This window comes from Metopolophium dirhodum, chromosome 9 (assembly GCF_019925205.1).
Source record: "Metopolophium dirhodum isolate CAU chromosome 9, ASM1992520v1, whole genome shotgun sequence".
Classification (NCBI taxonomy): Eukaryota; Metazoa; Arthropoda; class Insecta; order Hemiptera; family Aphididae; genus Metopolophium; species Metopolophium dirhodum.
This window is the reverse complement of record NC_083568.1, coordinates 11328473-11351021: the sequence shown is the minus strand read 5'-3', so window position 1 is coordinate 11351021 and position 22549 is coordinate 11328473. Positions and strand designations below refer to the sequence as shown.

The 22549-nt window shown below is 27.8% G+C and overlaps 1 protein-coding gene across 5 annotated transcripts in view; it reads right to left on the bottom strand.

Annotated features, from left to right (window-relative positions):
* LOC132951860 (cordon-bleu protein-like 1) overlaps positions 1-22549 on the bottom strand; it is a 96599-nt gene that overhangs the window by 24618 nt on the left and 49432 nt on the right. For all 5 annotated transcript variants that reach the window (XM_061023873.1, XM_061023876.1, XM_061023874.1 and 2 more), the window contains one exon: positions 5192-5236. In XM_061023873.1, the coding sequence (XP_060879856.1) occupies positions 5192-5236 (45 nt within the window). The remainder of the gene's footprint in view (positions 1-5191; positions 5237-22549) is intronic.

Below are 22549 nucleotides of genomic sequence, written 5' to 3'. Positions count from 1 at the left end.
TAATGCACAATATATTGGCTAATACAATAATTTAATGAATACCATCACCTCGGCTACATAATGCGTTATATTATACGATATCTGAAGCTTTTCGAGAAAACAATTTTCACTGATTATAATAATATACGCGGCCATCAGAAATTTGGATCTCTTAAAACGTTTGTATAATTTTATAAGCCATGTACACACATATTATAGAAAAAAAACAATGAACAATTAATTGTTTTAAGTTAAAAGATAAAAATTTAAAAACACTTATTTGCATAATTGCATGAATAATGAATACAATTTTTATGGTTAGAGATGCTGCCTGTTGTATGGTCGGTTGATCATAAAATAATTTCGTGTTGTTTTTTTTTGCTTGTTTAAAATTAAACAACACGTTTACCATTTGTAGGTTAGGATTAAATATATATTAGTAAATAATAAGTATCACATGTTTTTTAAAATAAATGTATATAATTAATATATTTTTTTAATTCATTTCTATTTAGTAAAGTCGATAAATTTAATTTTTCAATCAAAAAGAAATGATCCACATAAAATAATTATACTGGTATTTACTATTTATACGGTCTTATTTTATGAACTTTTTTTTGTATGTGCCTATTTTCTAATAGTTTATTTTATACAATAAAACTATTACACACTGTTTAAAGTTTAACATTCTATATTATTGTTTTCGAATCAGCGTTGCTACGTCGTGTTCTCGCGGGAATTTTCCTCCGCCGTGACTAAGGTTTGTCCATGGTATGGACTTATAAGTTGTTCCCGAAAAATGCCATAATTTTTTCCCGTCCTTCACTTTCTTTAATTACTTGTCGTGATTTAACTCGCATTACTTTTCTTTTTATTCCCAACAATCCCAACGCGAAAACTCAATCTCGTGGTCTATTCTCTTTTCACGTATATACTCTCATTATTACGGAGAACTCCGGGTCTACTTTCTCTCCTCATTGTACGAACCAGTTTTATTATTTACTATACATTTATGAACGTATATAATTTTTTTTTCATTCAGATAATACGTTCAATGTTTATAATTTTTTTCCGATTAAGCTTTAAATGCGGAGTGTCCGCTTGTGTGTTATAGGTGGATAATACGCGTATGGTATAACCAGCCCGGCGGCGCGCGGCCTAAGTCCTAAGCAAATTCCGTGCGAACTAGGTAGGTAATGCCAACGGCTATCGTACGAAATGCGATTCGCCTGTTCTTCGCCTCGTGCTAACTTGTGTACTATGCACGACATAATATACGTTGGTGCCTGCACGCTAAACTCTGCGTGCATCATGCTCTGATTGGCCGGATGAAATAAAATAAAACACCATATTAGTATCACATACACACACGCGATACTATGTGGTGTTTGACGTATATGCGCTAATTGACTGACAAAAGGAGTCAGAAGAGTCGTTAGTGTGGTAATTGAAGAAAAACCAATTCGGGATACGATTTTCGACCCAGAAAACGGATGGTTGAACACGCGCGCACGAATAGGAAGATGTCGGATGATCCGTGAAAATGTAGCTTATTCGTTGGTATAATTCGATTAAAAACTTTGAAATCCTGTGATGGGCAGGTACCTCCTACTGAATTGCGCAACGGATACGACACGTTTCGATACATCTACAGACCTAACGTAAACAATCGGTGATTTCATAAACTATTTAAGTACCTACCTACTTAGGTCTTTTTTTCTTTTCAGCGAGACCATCACGGTGTAAATTATATTTTATTTTTTTTTATTTGTGTTATTCCGGTTCAGGTGATTATAGTTTTGTCAATAATTTATTATTGTTTCAAATAAAATTTGCTGGTTTACTTTAAATTTACTGTTTTACGCTGTTTCGATTATAATGTTGCGAATATAAAATGTTCCTACCTACAATTTTGTTGAACATGTTTCCAAAATTGAGAAGAATTGTAGAGGTAGGTAAATATAAGGTTGGGAGGTTTATAATACATAGATGGCTGAAATTATTCCCGAAAATGATATATTTGGAATATAAGAAACATTAACAGTTTTTCATAATACAAATTTTAGATAATATTTACTTCAACTATTGTTGACCTCACGTTTATAAACATTCCGTTCATTTGATTACCTACATATATACATCTGATTCATTGAGTTTCAGAAATATAATTTCCATTTTTTTCTTTATACTTTCACAGACTTTTTTTTATTGAAAATGTAATATGATTCATCGTTATTTTATGTCCTATAATTGATATACGAGGAACAGTAGAAATATAAGCGCTGAGACATGAAAACGTGAACTCGCGAAGGTCACCGCCGGTACTGTCACGATTAGGACAATTCCGGCCCATCAGGATATCTGTATAGTTTGTAAGATGGTCCTATGTTTTAACAGTTTCGTAATTTTATTACTATGAGATTTTGACTTTGAGTTTATATTAATACTCGAATATACGGGGAAATACTTAATTTAAAACATAAATGTGTCGTGACACTGAAGTAAACACGTTCAAAGAGTAAATTTATAATTAAAATATATACTTTAATATATTGTCTATTTGTCTATAATATGTACAAAAATTAGAAATGATGATAAATAACTTTCAAAAAACAATATTAATTAAGTGCGTGGTAAAAATAAATACTCTAATATAGGTATAGCTCAACAAAACATAATTAAATATGGCTAATTTATTTATTTAATTTAAAAACGAATGCTTTCATTAGTATAGCAGGATAAATTGTGAATAAATTATGTTGGCCCTCGCCCCCCTAGTTTTTACACAGTTATACAAATTTATGACAAATTACAACAAACCGTTAAGTGAATTATTAAAATTAAAATAATGTCGGTTAATTTAAATTGTTACTTTATCGAAACGTCAAAGAAGATATTAAAATAATATAATGGCAAGATGATGCCTTAAAGTTCAATCATTGTAAATGTTGATCAATGACGATCGGCTGAACATTAAGTATCACCGCCGAAACCATTGTAAATATTTACATAATAAAGTGAGGAGAGATAATTAGTCATTATAGTTGGCCAATAAAATTAACTTAAAAAATGAATACAACACAAAGCTATTATCGGCTGCCACCTGCCTTTGTTATTGCAAACAGATTACATTATATCCATAATCACACTGTCTATTTTAATTTATACGATAATAAAATATATAATAATATCTTGAATTAAATAAATTTTTATAAATTACGATAATTTATTCATTTTATTCACTCGTCCAAGAATCATATTATTAAGCTTCTAGAAATGTGAAACTATACATTTATTATTTAAGATAAATATCAAATTCCTATTACATAAGTAAGTACCTAGTTCACATAATTTAAGAAAAAAAAACACTGTGAAAATGATCGTGATGGAAAAAGGATTAATTCTTATACAAGAATGGTAATTTTCTGGTTTTTATACGTAATCCGAATCTTATTGACAAAACATAACCATTAATTGATTAATATTGCGTTCGGAATTGGTGTTATGTCGTTCCTCCGGTTGCTTCTTCTCGGATGGGTGACCACTCGAGAATTCAAGCAACACGAAACGTCAGGTTCGATAATTTGAAATTAAGTTTTTAAATGGTAATTGGAAAAATCAAAATAGAGTGGCTCTGCAAACTAAAATAAAAACTTATAAAATAATTATTAATGTTTTATATCTGTTTCTCGAATTCCATATAATATTATAATATATAGTGAAAAAAAATAATGGTTAACACAATATCATCCAAAAAACAGGTGAAATAAATACCAGATGGATTAGTATGAAGTACAGTACCTAATTGTATCTACTTAATCTTCTGATATATATGATAAATGTACGTCGTACAAAAGACATATTATAATATTATATAATTAAATTTTATTTTTCTAAACCAATAGAGTATAGTGATAAGGCCATGGGGGTAGCGAACAATTGTAGCGAAAATATTGATAAATAGAAGGACACAACTATACAGGCATACTAGGAATATAATATAATGAAGCTATGTTATAAAAAAGTATATATTATATAAAAAGGTGCCTGTGACCGCGATGTTTGGGAAATTTAATTTGTTTCTTCGTAAACGCATAAGTCATAACAGTCGTACAAATCAAAAAACCACATTCTTATTCTAAATTGGTCAATTACCTTCAATCGACTACATTTGGCAATTAAATTTCCGTTTTTTTTTTCTTATATATAAATTGAAGCACTGTAATAATTGACATTACTTATGCGGTGTTGATCCACTACACTGTACCTACTACAGTCTGCTTACCTATACATAATACATATGGCTAGCATAACTATACTATTTCACTACATTGTATATATTATTATTATTACAATTTTGGAGTACTGTCTTATTATTGCATACACTGGTCACGTTCTTCTAATCTCTTTTATTATGCCACTACCGTTACATAAAAAAAACTATCATACCAGCAGGGCGCTGGCCTGTACGCTAACCGTTTAAGAGGCGTGTCACACGGGCGAAACCGTCATCTACTTCCGAAACGATTCTTCGGGGTTTGCCGAGCGTGACTGTTATTGCAATCGGATCGTTCATGCTCTAACCATATAAAAAATAAAAAGGCCTCAGGACCCTTTCCCGTCCATATATATCTATACCACACATAACACACATATATTGTTTTCCGGAAATTAGACTGGACTGCAGCTACGTTTGGATTATTTTGAAATCAATATTATGCAGGTTACGAGAGGAAATGCTACGCGTATAATATATATAATATACTACCAGTTGTACCTGCCTTGGTAATCAGTATCCAGTAGAAATTTAAGTATACGATCTGCTATCATGAGATATCAATTATTTTACCGTTGACGTTTATGTTTTCTTGACGAGGAAGTTATCGTTTTTATAATGTTGCAAGGTTTTATTTATTTGTATCGAGTGTATGCTCGAATATTGTTAGGTATAAGAGAGTTCTTAATATTTTATACAGTCCTTCTATTGGTAGAAAATTGCGCATATTGCTGGTACAATACAGACTGCAGGTAATTTCAAGAGACACAATTCCCAAGTAGCTGCAGCCGGAAATATTTAAAATATATAAATCATTGAAGCAATTTGCTCAATAGTGTGTATTTATTTATTCCAGAAAAGTGTTAATCATACAAAAATGACCTACTTGCTCAGTTTGATAGAGATAAACTATATAAACTTTAAAATTAATATTACCTTAATTGTTCAATGTGCTTCGATCGATCGGCTTTTGAATGAAACCTATAAACAAAATTACATAAAATGTCAATCAAATAAAAAAAAACATTGCAAAAGTGTACTTAAAAAAAAATCTAACGATGATAGAGTACGCTATGACGTAAATTATGCAGCGATCAAAGGTTTAAACAAACAACTTTTTATGTATAATATGTATAATTATTTAATTATAGTACGTTGTGGTAAATCGATGGTTTGTATTTGCTCGATTGCGCTTTTTCTCGAATACAATTTTTTTTTGTATACATTTGTACAATCGATAACTCTATGAAAGACGATATTACGAAAAACGAGAGAGACGTCACTTTACCTATACTCAATCCGATACGAGTCTATTACATACATATGATAATTATTGCCATATTTAATTAATATGTGCAATAATAATTGTTACAGGTCATCGCATCCCGCAAAAGTGCAAATTCCTTAACCCCGATCATCGTGTCATCAATCATGTTGTGTATCACAACAACTATTACCTCAACGGTAATGGCTACTCAAACAGCAGCGTATATAAACATTTTAAATTATTCAAATAATATCGTTATAATGTTCTCGGTTTTATATAATATTATGTACCTACACCTATTATTTATTTCGAAATGCTGAAATTGTAAAATCTTTATAGATATACTTATCCTACATTAGTTCACTATATAATTACACTCTAAAAGGTATAACTCTAATAACGTATTTATTTCTTTTACGAAGGAATATCGTTTTGTTTTTGTACATGTGAAAAACTGTCGTCATGATTGAAATACTCGCGATTTTTTTTTATTGAGAATATAATATTACAACGTGTAATACAATATATTATATTATGTATATATAACATGTATATATTATTATTGTATATGTATATATTTGCGTGGCGTGCATTTATACTATATCGTATCACATTACGCGGAATGGGAAACGAATAAACGTGGGTAGGTACGATAAAATTCGACTTCGGAATACCGTCGCAACCTACTGTTTCTATAATAATATAATTACGTCGATTGATATTATTTTTCCATTTCATCGCAAAAAGTGATATACAATCGTATTTTATTTTAATATTTCCGACGGTATACTTATAGCCTGTGCTGCCTCCGTGGTATTCAAACGTTTATGTAGGTACCAAGCTGTAGTAGTATCTATGTACATAATATATTATTATTATAGGTTCTCTTCTTCGCGTCCCCCGTCCGATAAACCTTGACTGATCTGCAGTCGATCCAATTATTGTTATATTTCGTTTGTAACGATATGTTTGTACACGCGTATGTTATACACATGTACCTGGGTACGACGGTTTTTTTTATTACTATTATTATCATTCTTCCATATACTCGTAATATATACCTCCTATATGCCCAACAATAATATGTAGGTTTCTAGAGCTGTATTACTTTTATAATAGATCCGACGTTTGTGTGTATCATGATGACTGGCACAGTGCGTACCTACACGTGAAATGTGAACATATATATACGTTTTTGCGGTACTACATCTGCTGATCATTACAATATAGCTATATAGTGCATTTGGTTATTATTTATTTTCGTACGGTCATGTACTGGTTTCGAGCTGCAGTTCGGATACGCGCGCGGCTATTATAATACTGTTCGCTCGGCGGACGACGCGTTTGGCTTGTCGATGTGTTTATAACCTTCAATAGCCGTCACAATAATACAATACTATAATGTACTCGCCGTATTATTATTATTATTATTATTGATTTTTTTTGTTTTTCATTCTATGCCGCCGAAGATGATTATCGTTTTCAAAAAAAACTTTTTTCGTTTCGGATTTTTAGCGAAATACGTATAACTACAATATTATCACTAATAATATGTAGTCCACGTTTCTTCAACATTGTATAAAAAGTAAAAAAACGTTAATGCGAGTTCAGTGTATCCGTTCACCGTCACTTATCCGTCACTCAGCTAATTTCAAAATTCCGAGAGGTCACAAAATTAATAAGTCTAGACGAAATTTGATTTAAAAAGTATTATAAATTAATTCTTTACGAAATACTGAAATGTGAAGAGATGAGAATTTAATTTTATATACATATATATTGATGCGTTTTTGCGGTACTACATCTGCGATCATTACAATATAGGTATTGTGCGTTTGGTTATTATGTATTTTCGTACGGTCTATGTACTGGTTTCGAGCTGCAGTTCGGATACGCGCGCGGCTATTATAATACTGTTCGCTCAGCGGACGACGCGTTTGGCCTGCCGATGTGTTTATAACCTTCAATAGCCGTCACAATAAAATACAATACTATTATAATATACTTACATTATAATAGTATTGTACTATAAGTAGTAATTTCAAAATTCCAAGAGATCACAAAATTAATAAGTCTAAACGAAATTTGATTTAAAAATATTATAAATTAATTCTTTACGAAATACTGAAATGTGAAGAGATAAGCATTTCATTTTATCACCGCTAACAGGTAAATGAATGAAGTTAGTTTTTTTTTGTTTTAATGTACTTATGTTAAACATATATTATACTCTTAATCTTGTTTGAGTGCAACATTAAGCAGTTTACGAATGAATCGATGATAAAAATTGCAAAAAATGTATCATAGTAATATCTAACCACCGTGTTTTTCAGTCATAACTATTATATTATATTATCATTCATTAATATGCAGTGGAATTTTAGGAAAAAAAATCTTTAAAAATTAAATACAATAGGTATATATAATTAATTAGTATCATTAATTATATGTAAATTATGTATTTAATTACGTTACGTTATGATAATATGTTATTAATAATTATATGGTATATATTGTATCTAAAAGAGTCTTACGAAAAAATATATAGAAATTAAATATGATGGAACCCCGAGGGCTTTCGAGAAGACGTTGCAACAGCGTATTGATTATTAATTATTATTATTATATTAATTTGCCCGAAACTTGTGTTATGAAATAGTGGTTGTGGATGGAGCATCGACTTGTCAATGTAACCTGCATTATTATTACTAGAATTGTGAGTTTTCAATAAAAACATGTTCTGATCACTTCGACACTTCGGTAGTTACGATTGATACTACAGGGTTCTAAAATTCGACCTTGATACCTCTCCTAAACCACATTGTTCAAGGTTAACACCTAATAAAAATTAACACGTATAATTCAGATTATATTCGAAAAACCGTTCTAATTAATACTTTTCCATGAAAATATTATATATATATGCGCGTTGCAATCAGCATGTTGGCAAGTTAAATTTGTTGGGTATTTTATACTGACGCATAAGAAATACACAGAATCAATAAAAAAAAGTTGTGTGGACAAATATTTGTGCGGTTTACAATTTAAGTGAAATGCCCGGTGAAATGTATTTACTACTTTTTATTTATCTAATTATTATTATGTTTTATTTTTTTTTAGCTTCGTGCCGTTCGTTTGATTTGTATATTATTTTCGTAGAATTTTCTTTCAATCAGTATAGATAAAGCGGAGAATTAAAAAAATTTTACATTGAGGTCACGTAACTTCCCAATATGTTTCACTACCAAGCCAAATATACTTGAAATATCCCATGTGACTTGAGTACTTCCCTAATAAATTTGTATGTACTCGAGAATAACTCTATAAAGTGAAGTACATAATTTATGGTTCTATTTTTTTGTCAAGGGAAATCAAATGGGTTTTCAAAAGTCGAACACTTGAAAAGTAATAATTTTCTTTGGTAACCGTTCAAAAGATGTTTTTGTCGCACAAAACATTAGCACTGTAATCGCAGTAGTCCGTGAAATGTTTTGGTAACGTTAAGCGATGTTTTCAACGTTCTCGAATTATTTACGTCTTTATTAAATCATCAAGTACCGATGTTGTATGAACTATTATTACCATCTAGTATAAGGATACAACGGTTATTAAGTATAAATTAAAATACAAGAGACTAATACTTTCTTCGGTTATGCCAATATCAAGCTGTGGGAGTTTTTTACTCAAAAATAGGTACTTATTAGTTTTAATTGATATACCTACTTGATTAAGTTTTTATCATGTATTATTTTCTCGTCTGTTATAATTTGTTTGATATTTTAACTCGAACATAACATTAGTTATATACTTCGAAGTGTTGATTATAATTTATTATGTGCATAGAAAACGATGAGAAAAACAAAAACAATAGAATAAATATTATGTCGTAACTTTTAATGGTTATAGTTTAGAAACGTATACGTGTACCAAGTAGTATAATATAAGATTTTTAAGTAAAAGTTTTAATCTCAATTAAATAAAGCATGACGTGAAACCAATAATGATGATCTAAGCAAATACATTTTCAAGATTTTTATACTTAAATATTAATTTTAAAAATTGGTTCAACAGTTTCTTTTTCCAATAGAAACTCTGTTAAAATAATATGGAGAAAATGTGGTGAATGCGGTATTTCAAGTTAGTTTCTACGATACTTCCATTAAATCGATAAATTTGTATTGGCACGCACATGATACTTTTGAGTTATGGTTTCAGTAAAATTTGAATTCATGAATAATAATATTTTACGTTTGTATATAACCATCAAAATATATTTATTTATTTTTGAATATTTTTTACCATTTCTCAATGATACAATAACATTGAATGACTCATAAATTATTGCTATGTCGGGTCTCGTAATAATGTTAAGCTCAAGCTTATTGGTCAATGTCATATACATGTTGTACACTTAAGTCGTTGGGCATAATCCTGAATGGTCTGAAGCACTTGCAATGAATTACTATATTATGATGAAGCTTATAATTTTTGCACAGTCCCTTTTTTCCTCTTAGGATTATATACAACAAGATGCCATAAAAATGCAAAAACCCATTACAGTTATAATAATTTTTTACACGGCTACCGCTACTAAAGAGGTAAATTCGAAAACGCTAATCATGTTTGAATTATTTTATTATATAATTCTCTCTTTTTTTTAAAACTTCACGTTGTATAATTGCTTACATCAAAATATAAACCGAGCAATATTATCAAATGTAAAATTTTAGCAAATGTAAGAAATCAGCTGTAATATTTGATGAAATAGTTTGTACAACTTTTACTAATATGACAGGTTTAATAAATGTAGTTTTCTTCGTGATATTCAGGTTTTTCCACTAACAAACGTTTCCTGAACACATAATTTGCCTCCCCTTTCAAAAAAAAAAATAAATAAAAAAAACAGAAGTGAAATCAAATGACATTTTATGATTTATCAAAATTTTAAAAAGAAGCAAAATATCAATAATACAGTTAATATGACATAGTATTAAGTAAATCGAGTTCTCTCAGCGGGTCCCAGGATTCATTCCCGATTATAAAAATAGAAATGATTTGTAGGTATATTACCTTTACTTTACTGATATTCAATATAATCACTGAAGTTAAATCATAACTCATATATTAAATCAACTTTATTTCGATTTTTTAAGTTATATTTTCAAGCAGGTATCATATATATATATTAAACATAATTACATAACACGTAAAGAAACTGTCAAGTGAAAACTGTTGTGACAGTATTGTGAAGTGAAAACTGTCCCTTGAAAAGTAGTATACAAGTTTCAAATTTCTTCGCAACGAAATTTTAATTAAAAACGACTATATAAGAAGTTATAATTTCATACACTTTTTTTTACCTAACCATATTGCATATTATGTTTTAAAGTTTCGATTATTCCATACCCAAAATACAGATAAAATAGTAAATACTTAGGTACCTAAATAATAACCTATAAAATATGTTCCTACACAATTCAGACGATTTTTACCTTTTTAAAATATAATCTAGCTCCATGTTAGAATCCATATTGAAATGTAATACGGCCATACGCATATAGTATTGGCTTTAAGAACTAAAACCTAAAATTTCTTTTAGAGTTATTGTATACACACTACACTTATGTGGAAATAATACTCTTAACATTTCTGGGTATTAATTTCTTCCCAACAGAAAGTGTTTAGCCGTGTATGCGGTATTGTATATTTATATGGTATATATACATTATATCTAGGCAGGTATCGTATTTTTATATAGTTTCTAAACACATAATGCAAAGCACACTGTATACTAAGTTCCCGTGTTGTATACGTAGGTAGGTGAATAATATTATGACTCTAAAATAATACATAATTAATAAATTAATATATTGTGCGTATTAATACTAAACAAATGCAATATTCGTTAGAGCTTTATTTTTGCGAAATATTGATTATATACAATTTAGGAACTATAGTTTGTTATACACTTATACAATTGTCTTATAGCCATACAAAATTAACATGTCAATTCACTTGCTGGCAAACAATTTAATTGATAATTCAATACCTCATCTAGTTTCGACTCATTAGCGTTATAAATTTTCAAAAACTCTAATAAATTATTTTGTATAGTAATCGATGTAAAAACATTTTAACAAATAGTCATGAATAATTTGATTAGGTACTGCATATTCTTAGGTTTTAAAATTACTAGTTGTTTAATCAACTGTAATTAAGATTTCTATTGTATTTTCGGTTTTACATATACCTATTATATCTCGTATCATATCTAAAGTACGCTGGTCTTAAAAAAATATAGATAAGTATTCGATTTAATGTATATACATATGCTTACGTTAGCGGAGTTGAATACCATGATAAAAACACATTTTGAAGTATATTATATTGATACATATTATGTATTTATATATATTTTTTTATTTGTATTTTGAGAAGAACTAACCAAATTTCTTAAAATTTTTACTTACAAATAACAGTCACCAATATATTCAGGTTTTGATAAATGTACAATAACATAAACATATATGATAATTTTTTTAGGCAATGATGCATATTGATTTATTGAGAACTACGCGCATCTTTTAGTTAGCATGATTATGTTGTTTTTAATTGCGTGATCACGATGTTAAAAAACATATAAATAACATATAGCTATTATAACAGAATAGTATAGTTATATAACGTATAACTGGTTTTGAAAATAAACGAAGTACAGTCAAAAGATATGACAGGCAAAATGTATAAGACATATTATTACATACGATTCAAATTTGATTCAATTATGTGCTAATATGATTGCTTGGGTATACAATATAAAATATAATAACAAAAAAATCAATTAATATCAATACGAGATTTTAACATACATTTATTATGTTATGATTCGTTGATAATTGACTTAAATAATGCAAGTTGTAACTTGTAAGTACATCAGATGAATTCGTTACTGGTAGTTCAACAACTATACACTATGAAGTGACAGTTTTATTCATCACTGCAGCCATGTGTATACCTACGTTTTTTTTTACGAGCTTATGATAAAAATGGGCTACTTGTAAACCAGTTTTTGTAACTAAAAAGAGGTAACATAAAACCATGTACACGTTTTGTAGTAGGTAATATAATTGAATGTTCATTTTTATATTATGATTGCCATAAGTTAAGTGTGATGCCTATAATAGATATCGAAATACTTCACAGTAAGTCGAGCTTAATTCTGCTAAATCTTTTAATTCTATTCATTTATCTTATCGTTTTAAAAATTATTTATATATATAAATTTAGAATCCCAGTTGTCTCCAAATTAATTTTAAAAAATCGTTTAAAGTAATTTTATATGTATGCTGGTTAAGATAATATAAATGTAATTAATAATATTGTTTTGAACTACGATTTTCGATTGATACAAGGTTTTCAGAGATCAATTGAACAACACTGAACAATTATTATGTAATAACTAATATGTAAACAGCTGAACAAATTATTGTATAGAAAAGTTTATACTACTTTACAACACGACAGTTTGAATAGAAAGAACATGGAAATGCACTTTCCCAGCATTTTAAATACATGTGAAAAATTAAATAATAATTTTTATTTATTATATCCGAATAATATTATAATTTGACAATTTTACCATTTTAAAGTCTTGAACTTTTTTAATTTTAACTTGAAATTGGAACAAATAATCCGGTATAAGTTATTATGAAGTTTCTCATTTTAAAATGCTATACATTTACGCTACCGTAAATAATGTGTATTTGCAACATCACTTGCACGAGGAGAAATACTGAAAGTAATCGCAGTAATAATATATACGGGAGTGTAATAATTAAAGAACAAATATTACGAAATTCGATGATATAAAAAAAAAACAAAAAAAATAGATAATAATACCTTATAATAAAGAAAAGGACGAGCATTGTTTTTGTCTACTCACCGTAGTTTACGATATTGTTATGTATTAACGAACATAATATAATATTAACACTATATTAGCTGAGCGTTTTCCTATTGTTGAAAGTAAACACACATCCGTCGGTCGTTCGATATGCGAATAATTTACAGTGTCCAATGCAGTTTAGTTGCTCAAGGGGTCTCGCTAGCTATTGATTCGAATCTTCAAAAGGAGTATTACACGATTTTCTACTTGTCCGCTCAAAATTGCTACCTATACGATCATCTATATTCTGATTATTGTATAATGACGGCGGCTAGTCTTAAGACATCGCGAAGCGGTGCTAGTCATCTTCGGTAGACTTTTTTTCCACTCACTTTAATCGACTGAACTCATATACGTATAACACCACCAGCTACTATACAAGATTTTTTTTTAAATATAAATAATTAATATTTGTATGATACTTGACGATTTTCGTAAATACTTGGTAATAAATTAAAATATATTTACATCATGGTTTATATTGTAAATATTTTGTGTATAGGAGTAACATTATAATATTATAATATATATAGTATAGTATTAATATACCATTATTAGTACACCATTGATTAGATTATTGAAATATTAAAAGAGTCTTATATTATTAAAATATAAGTTAACTATTCAGTATTCAGATATACGTAAGTATAGTTTGATTTCATAACTGTAAGGATTATCATAATTTATATAAATACTATTATACATTTGGTATCGGGTCCTATACAGTTATAAAAATGTCAATGCAAATATTTAGTCAATTCTTAAATGATATTATGTGTTTATTTATTTGATGTGCAATATAACTTTGAAATACTGTCTGTTAATCTGACTAATTATTTCTATCATACCACGAATCTATTCACACCTTTCTACGATACGCGGAATTAACTTATAAGTTCTAAAACGCAATAATATATCATATCATATTATAGTTAGATTTCAGATGTTGTAGGTAGGGATTTGTGGTTCTAATGTTCCAATTTAAAGCCAGATCTTAACCTTTAAATTAATTTTTTGTTATTAATATTTTGTTCTGTTTTATTTATTTATTTAATTAATTGTGTCAATATACTTAAATACTTAATATTGTTTTTGATTTATAAAACTTGTTGTATCTACATATTTTGGAATATTTGTAAGGTTTTTATTTATTTTTATACCATAAAATGTCCGCAGGAATGAATAAAATTGTAATGTTCAATTTACACAAGTGAATTTTTTATTCCTATACAATTTGGGGATATTGTTTATTTTATTTGTTAGACAAATACGAGGTACACTCAACCCAACTATATAACAGAACCATTTTCTCAGTTTTTCATTAAATTAATTTTTCTAAATAGGATTTTTAATAAGTAATAACTATCTGTTAACAATACCTATTGTACTATTGCTAATGAGGTTAAACGATAATTTTACTACCTATTGCATTTATCGAATATTTAAGTATTCAGGAACAAGCTCTCAATAACAGCTGTTTCAATTGATATGGGACTTACCTTTAATAATATATGTTCTATACCTACTACTAAATAATACTATATACATTATTTAACAAAATATTATGATAAACATTGTTCACTAAACAATTATTATTAAACGTCTATATTGTTTATAACTATTTATATTTTAAATATAGACAATATAATAACTTAATGACATATTAACATATACATTGAGTATACCACTCAGAGTCACCATAATAGTTTCAATAAATAAAACATAGACACAAATGCTTACTATAATGAAGAACTCGTACAAAGATCGTTTGTTATGAAGAGATTTGATTGTACTGGCATTCAATATTTTTCTCTCTCTGATTGTGTTTCAATTAGACGTAATTTACTATAACTGGAGCATACATTTTTTTTACGTAATCACCCATCGTCATCACTATGACTTTGATAAACGAGTTTTTGCACAATTTCAATATATATATATTTGTACACAAGTATGTATATGAAAATGTTATACTTAACAAGAACACACCTTTATGCCGGTAGGTGTGAATTATCACTTTATATCTAGAATAAGTAGGCTTTACATTTTAAATTATAACTTTCCAATTTATAATATTTTAAATTAATTTACAATCAAAAAGATTCGTAAAAGACTAAAATTAGGTATCGAAATGTACATTTATTAGTTTTCTCATGACAACGAATATGATTTATGATATAATATACGTATGATACATTGATACTTATAATTGTCATCACGCTGTTAAAAAAATAATAACATTAATTCGATTCATAATGGATTTTAGATTTGAAAAAAAAGTTCGGTCTAAAAGGAATATCGGTATTTTTTCTTTACATTCCTAGCATGAAGATATATGATATTATGAATTATACAGTGTCTATTTATTTCTAAACGCCAACGGTCGATGTTTTTGATACCTTTATTATAGGTATTGGTTATTTTTTTTCACAAGCTCAGCAGACTACTTCTTTGCCAAGACAATGCGTTAGTAATTACTAGTATTGTAGAACGTGATTCCAATGAAGCATAGAAAAACAAAAGGATGACCGTCGTGAAAAAAAATAAATACCTCAGCTACTTCAGTGGCTCTATCAAACAACCTGTTCTTATCTCATGGATTCCCAGACACTGCCCAGTGTCATTTGGCTTACGCCGGCCTTGACTTAAGAGGGTACAACAATACATTTAATATAGTAAAGCCATTACAATTTCACTTACGGTTTTTTTTTTGCAACTTATTAACAATGCAAGTTTAACGACCGATATTAATAAGAGTGTGTAAAAAAAACTATCTGTACTTAATTTATTATTTTTAGGGTAGATATTTTATAGTTATATTGGGTTATTAATAATTTATTTAATAGTAATATAATTCTTTATTCATTTTCAAGTTTAAAATGAATACATTGATTCGAGTAAGTAATACTGATTGATTATTATAGTTTTCCGTCCATTTGAAAAAGATAAAACAACCCAAAATTGTATTGTTTGAAATAATAAACTTGGCCCAACTTGAATAAATCAATCCAAATATAGAATATTAAGTAGGTATAAGTTGCCATATTTGTAATCATTATGTTCCATAATCATACAAAAATTGTGGGCTTACTTCAAGGTTATTAAATTATCAATTACATAATATACTAGGTACTTATAATATTTGCATTACCAAACAGTTTTACTGAATCGTTATAATTTGATCTAGAAATACTAGTTTGGTTGTAATTTTATATTATTTGTTATAAAACGCAAAGCATGCAAATTTTCGGTTTGACATTTGCAGAACTTAAATAAATATAAAATAAAAATTACTTTTATTTATGAATTGTTTCAAACTTTTAAAACTTAAGTAGGTAAATAAATAATAACTTTTTATAAATTTAAAAAGAACAAAATAAATTAAATTTTTTTACTTAATTTAAATTCTAAGGTTATATATTATACTGAATAATATCTAAATTGTTTTTCTATAGTAACATTGTTCTTTACGAGTGTTTTTTAGTTTATTTTAATTTATAATAAGGTTAAGTATATTATTACAAAAGTACATAATTTATTACAATTTGTGTACACGATGTATGATTATAATATACAAGTTTAATGTATGCAGACAATAATTATCTGTATTTAAATATATTATTTGTGTCATCAAATGTAATAACCGTTTACAGTATAGGTGTGTTCACAATATGTATAACTGTTGTAAGTCCAAGAATTAATTACAAATTTTTTTTAAATCAAACAAAATGGCCTACAAACCTTTTAAACGTGAATTTTCACACGCTGTGTAATTCGTAAATTGATTCATGGATAAGAAATACACTTTAAAAAAGAAAATATAAGCTAATTTTTAGTTTATTCTATATCACAGATTGTAACTTCCAAGGCTATGGATAGGATTATAGATAGCTATGACTATCTCATACCAAAATTGACAAAGTAAATAAAAATAAAAATCAAATTATGTTTGTTGAGTTTAACCTAGATATATATATTTTTTTATAAGGTTTCTATACCAGATGTGTTATGTATTTATGTGTATATTAGACGAAGAACCGCACAAAGTTTATATTATATTAACGCATAAAGATAATATTGTAGTAAGTAACAAGTTTTTAACATACCACTAAAGTTATATTTCGAGGCAAAATAATTACAATCACTCGGTCATTAACTTTGTTGTAATCACATCGACATAATCATTATTAAGTATTCGCGTGGATGAATTGTATGATGTTTTCAATGACCTTGTTTGGTGGACACTGCACACTCAATAATCACCATACATACATACATACATACATACATACATAGTACATATACATACATACTTAGTTATAATGATTGCAGTCCTTGTTATTATAAAATTTCATATGGCGTCTAGTAATATAAAGATTCCGCCCGAATTTTTATTAGACGCTTTGTAGAGTACTCTGCATCTGCCTTATTCCACATTCTTATAACATTCTAACTTCATCTCTTTTGTTAGACAAATATCAATGTTTTCATATTATGCCCTTCTACAATAAAAACACATATCCATTATAGAACTGACCTGTTCCGGTCATTTTCTAGTCGTTTCGCTTAGTCATCTAGAATATGCCATTTGTGGTAAAAAAGATATAATATATTTCTTGATTAGAAACAAATTAAAAAAAATCGTATTTTATTAAGGTTTTTTTAACGATAGTCGGTGGTTCGATATTAATCCTTGAAATATTGTATCAAAAAAAAAAGAAGAAATTAAATTAAAAACCAATAGGTAGGTGCTATGAATCTATGATATTAAATAGCAATTTTACGGTTATTAATTTTCCTAAAGTATAGATATATTGTGGAAACTAGTGGATAGGCTATAAGTGATAGGGAATTAAAAACTGTCCGTTACGCGGAGGTGTTCTTTTGAGAAAAATAATTTCAAGGTTAGGTTTTTAGAGGTTAACTCTTTATAGATGTATTATCTAAAAGTCACGATGTCAATCATTGCACATTGCAGTGAAAATAGTTTTCTATTTCATAACTCATAATAACGTTTCCGTTATAACATATATTCTCGAGACACGCATTAGTTTACAAATTATGGTAAAACACAATCTTAAACAAAACGTAGTATAAATGCTAGGTAGAACTACTGATATGATTTTTTTTTTTAAGAATATAATATCAGCTTAAAATGCGTGTTTATTTATTGACTGGTTATATATATTTTATTATACAACTAATATATAATCGACCGTCACAATCAGGTCGAAGACAAAAAGAGTTCCTAGATTTTCAAAAGTAATTGTTAGTCTTGGACTATTATACTATCTATCATGACAAGCATCTTTGTTTACTCTTATAAAATACTTTATTCATAATATATTTTCAAGCACCAACTTCGGATCTTTTAATTCCAATAACACGGATCACAGGCTAATAATAAATTAATATTATATTGATATTAATATGCTTAAGGATTTTATCTATGCACGATAATATTATAATATCGAAGTGTATTATTGTTTTGTGCATAAAATATTATTCATACATCATACATAAACATTATACTATAGTATTATACTATTATACAATATACCCCCTACACGTTTTAAACATCAATTAAATATATATTTTTTTTTAAATCCAAGTTATAAATCAATTATGTTTGGTTTAAATTATTATATTTTAAATTTTAATAATACGTTTTTGAATTATATTTATCACTAATCTTAACCGATACAAATCGAACTGTATCATAACTACAAATACGGTTTAAAACTTTTAAATGAGTTATAAAAGTAGATACTTAAAATTAAAATGTAATACCTTTAACTTGAGTCTTAAAGTATATTTTTTTCTATCTATACATTTTAATCAGAAGTTGACGTGTACTTACTAGAAACAAGTCTCTAAAATACTGGTTTTAGTTAAATACAAACTCAAAGTGAAAATGATGATTGAAATGATAAGAATAGCAAAACTTTCGATCAAAAATTGCGTACATCTTGTTGACATTTTAACACTTGGTAGACGAGTCTATTACGGTGCGATAACAAACGAATTGTGAATTTGCATAGTACCATTGAGATTAATTCATTATACATATTTACATATTTATGCATTAATATATATTTTCAATATTTTTCCATTTACTGAATAATAATTTTGATTTAATACATTTAAAAAGTCGAAAAAAAGAAAATACACCTGAAAGTTCCCCGAGGAGACATTTGGACGACAGCTGGGCATTTGATTTTAATAACATTGCAAAATGTCCCACCAAAAATGCAAATAAGAGCATTTTTCTTAAAAATGATTTATTATTTATGAGTTTGTTCTATTTTTTGTAATATATTGTTGGAATACCTATTTGTTTTACTCAAGAGTCAAGGTTCGTTAATATCATTAAAATGTTAAAACAACGATAGAATAGCGTGTCTTTTAATTTATATTGTAGATAAACTAAAACTTGATTGTTTTATTTTATATTATGACTTGAATAATTATTGTTATAAATTAATGATTATAATGGTTTGAAATGTTTGATATACATTTGAGGTAAATAAAAAATGTGAACATAACACTTATCATCTTAAAAAAGTATTAAAGTTTTTGAACATTTTTAATTTCCTATTCTGAAGCAGAATATTTTTATTGAGAATTTTGCTAAATAAAAATCGAATTTCGAACGAGTAGAACTGTTTGTAACTCAATTATAAGTTATAACTTGCAAGTATTTAAAGATTTTAAGTTATAAGTCTTTCGAAACAATGAATGTTTAGTGTTAAAATCTTCATTCTTCCTATATAGTCCGCAAAAAGTATATTACGCTATAAAATAATAAGTGGGTACACCTATAATGGCCTAGCTGTGCCTATATAATTATAGTTTTTAATAATAAATTGTGTAACGTAAAACGTATGAGTAAAATAATTGTATTTTTTATGTAATTTATCACGTACATTTTATTTATTTTTCTATATCGCTTGTAAGACGTCTACCAAATTTTACATAAACACGTGTTGGTGGAAATTTAAGAAAAAATCTTGAAAACACAATGTAAATTGTTTAAAACTTAATAGAAATAAAATTGCATTTAATATGAAATAACTTGATTAAAATAGGTATTAGGCCAAATAATTAAATAATTGTGCATTATATCCGCAATACTTTGGTGGCAATCACCATATTCGGAATTTATAGTTAGCACCACGTTTTCGGAAAATGATACTTTAATGCAATTTTGTATATTTCTGAAATATGCAGGTTCTCTTAAGTTTATTATAGACTCTAAAGGTCTAAAGGTATCTAAGAATATGATTATTATATATAAAATTTCAAAATTGGGTATTATTTTTATTATTTAATTAGTTAGAGCCTAGAGTTTAATGAACACAATCACTGTGTTTTAACGGATGTCAACTAAAGTACGTCGGGGACGAGTTATATAAAAAAAATTAGCCATGCCCGTGTCATAATTTCCTTCCACCCCTCAGATGCATACACACGGACAATGTACATTGTTGTAAGATTTATAATCCGGATTTGTCCAAAACAAACGGACACTACAAAAAAAAAAAAAAACTAATAAGAAAATGCGAACGACCGTTAATGGAGCGCGACTGATGATCGAAAAAAATCTATAAACGGCAGCAGCAATAACGATGGCGGAAGGTCGTCAACACCGCTGTAGCACATCACGCGTGAGTCGCCCTTTCCTGCAATAGTTGCTATGCAGTCGGCTGTTTCTGTCTATTATAGATCGGTCAACATATAAATTTTTTGCCTTTAGTTTTTGATATTATTTTTTCGGTTTTAATTATGCGACGACAAAACGTGCACGATTTGAAGCAAAAAAAATGTTGTTCTCTTCCCTCTATACGCCGCATATACACGTCATAGCCAGCAGTACACCGACCCCGCCACGCCATGGTGTTCTACACGCCAAGTACGTGCCTAACACAAATCAATATTCTAAGACTACAAAATATTATGCATTTTGAATATTATATTATGTGTTGTCATTCGATACGTCATTGAAGATAGACAAAAAATTATATTCCATAAGTGTGATGACGAGGTGGGTCTCGAGTTCTGAAACTCATATAATATAATGTAAATGTACGTTTTAGCTGATAGGTACCTATACTTATCTGATTATTCTTATAGCATATATAGAAATAATAATTCGAAAAAGGATCGATACGTTTCAAGTAAATACTGCAAACTTGTATAACAGTTAAAAATTCGATTTTTGTTTTTATAATTATTTTATATAAACAATGCGTAATACACACAGTAGTTGACAAATATACCAGACATAGACGTAATTCGATGTATGATTCTCATGAATTTTGAAACCCTTATTATGCACATATTATTCATGAAATATCGAATGCATTCTTTATAATTTGTAATTTATTTTGTGCAATATTTCAAAATTTACATAATGTTAAATTTATGAAATAAAATGTTTTATTAAAAAAAATATATATATATTATTCATTCTTTCTTTCTACTGAAATAACTAGGTATAAGATAATTTTAGTACGTTAATAGTCTAAATAATAATATTAGTTAGGATTGTTACACTAAATTAATACTAAATCAATCAATTTATATACGATAATAATGTAATAAATTATTAAAATTATTTTATAAATATATATATTTATTTATGTATATATTTATCTATGTTACAAAACATGCCAAGTAATAGAAGTTATATATTTATATATTTCAAACGTATTTTTTTTCTTTTAATTATACGACTTGATATATAGGCACATTTTACACTTAGGTATATATGGTTGATAGAGTGTCTATCAAATCTTGTGATATTATATGTTAACTACTGTGTAACTAAATTACAGTTAAAAGGTTAACGGAATACATGTTTTGATACATTTATACAACACTACAGTAAGAAAATAAAAATACTTTATTTTTCACACGGTAATTTTTTAATGCAGTGTAAGATTCATCATTCAGTAATTTTACTGTAGTAACAGTACTAACTACCATTCCGCCACATTATATATATACATCAATCAAAATTATAAAATACAATACATCAGTACTCAGTAGTATTAACTACTATACTTACGCTTACACACAT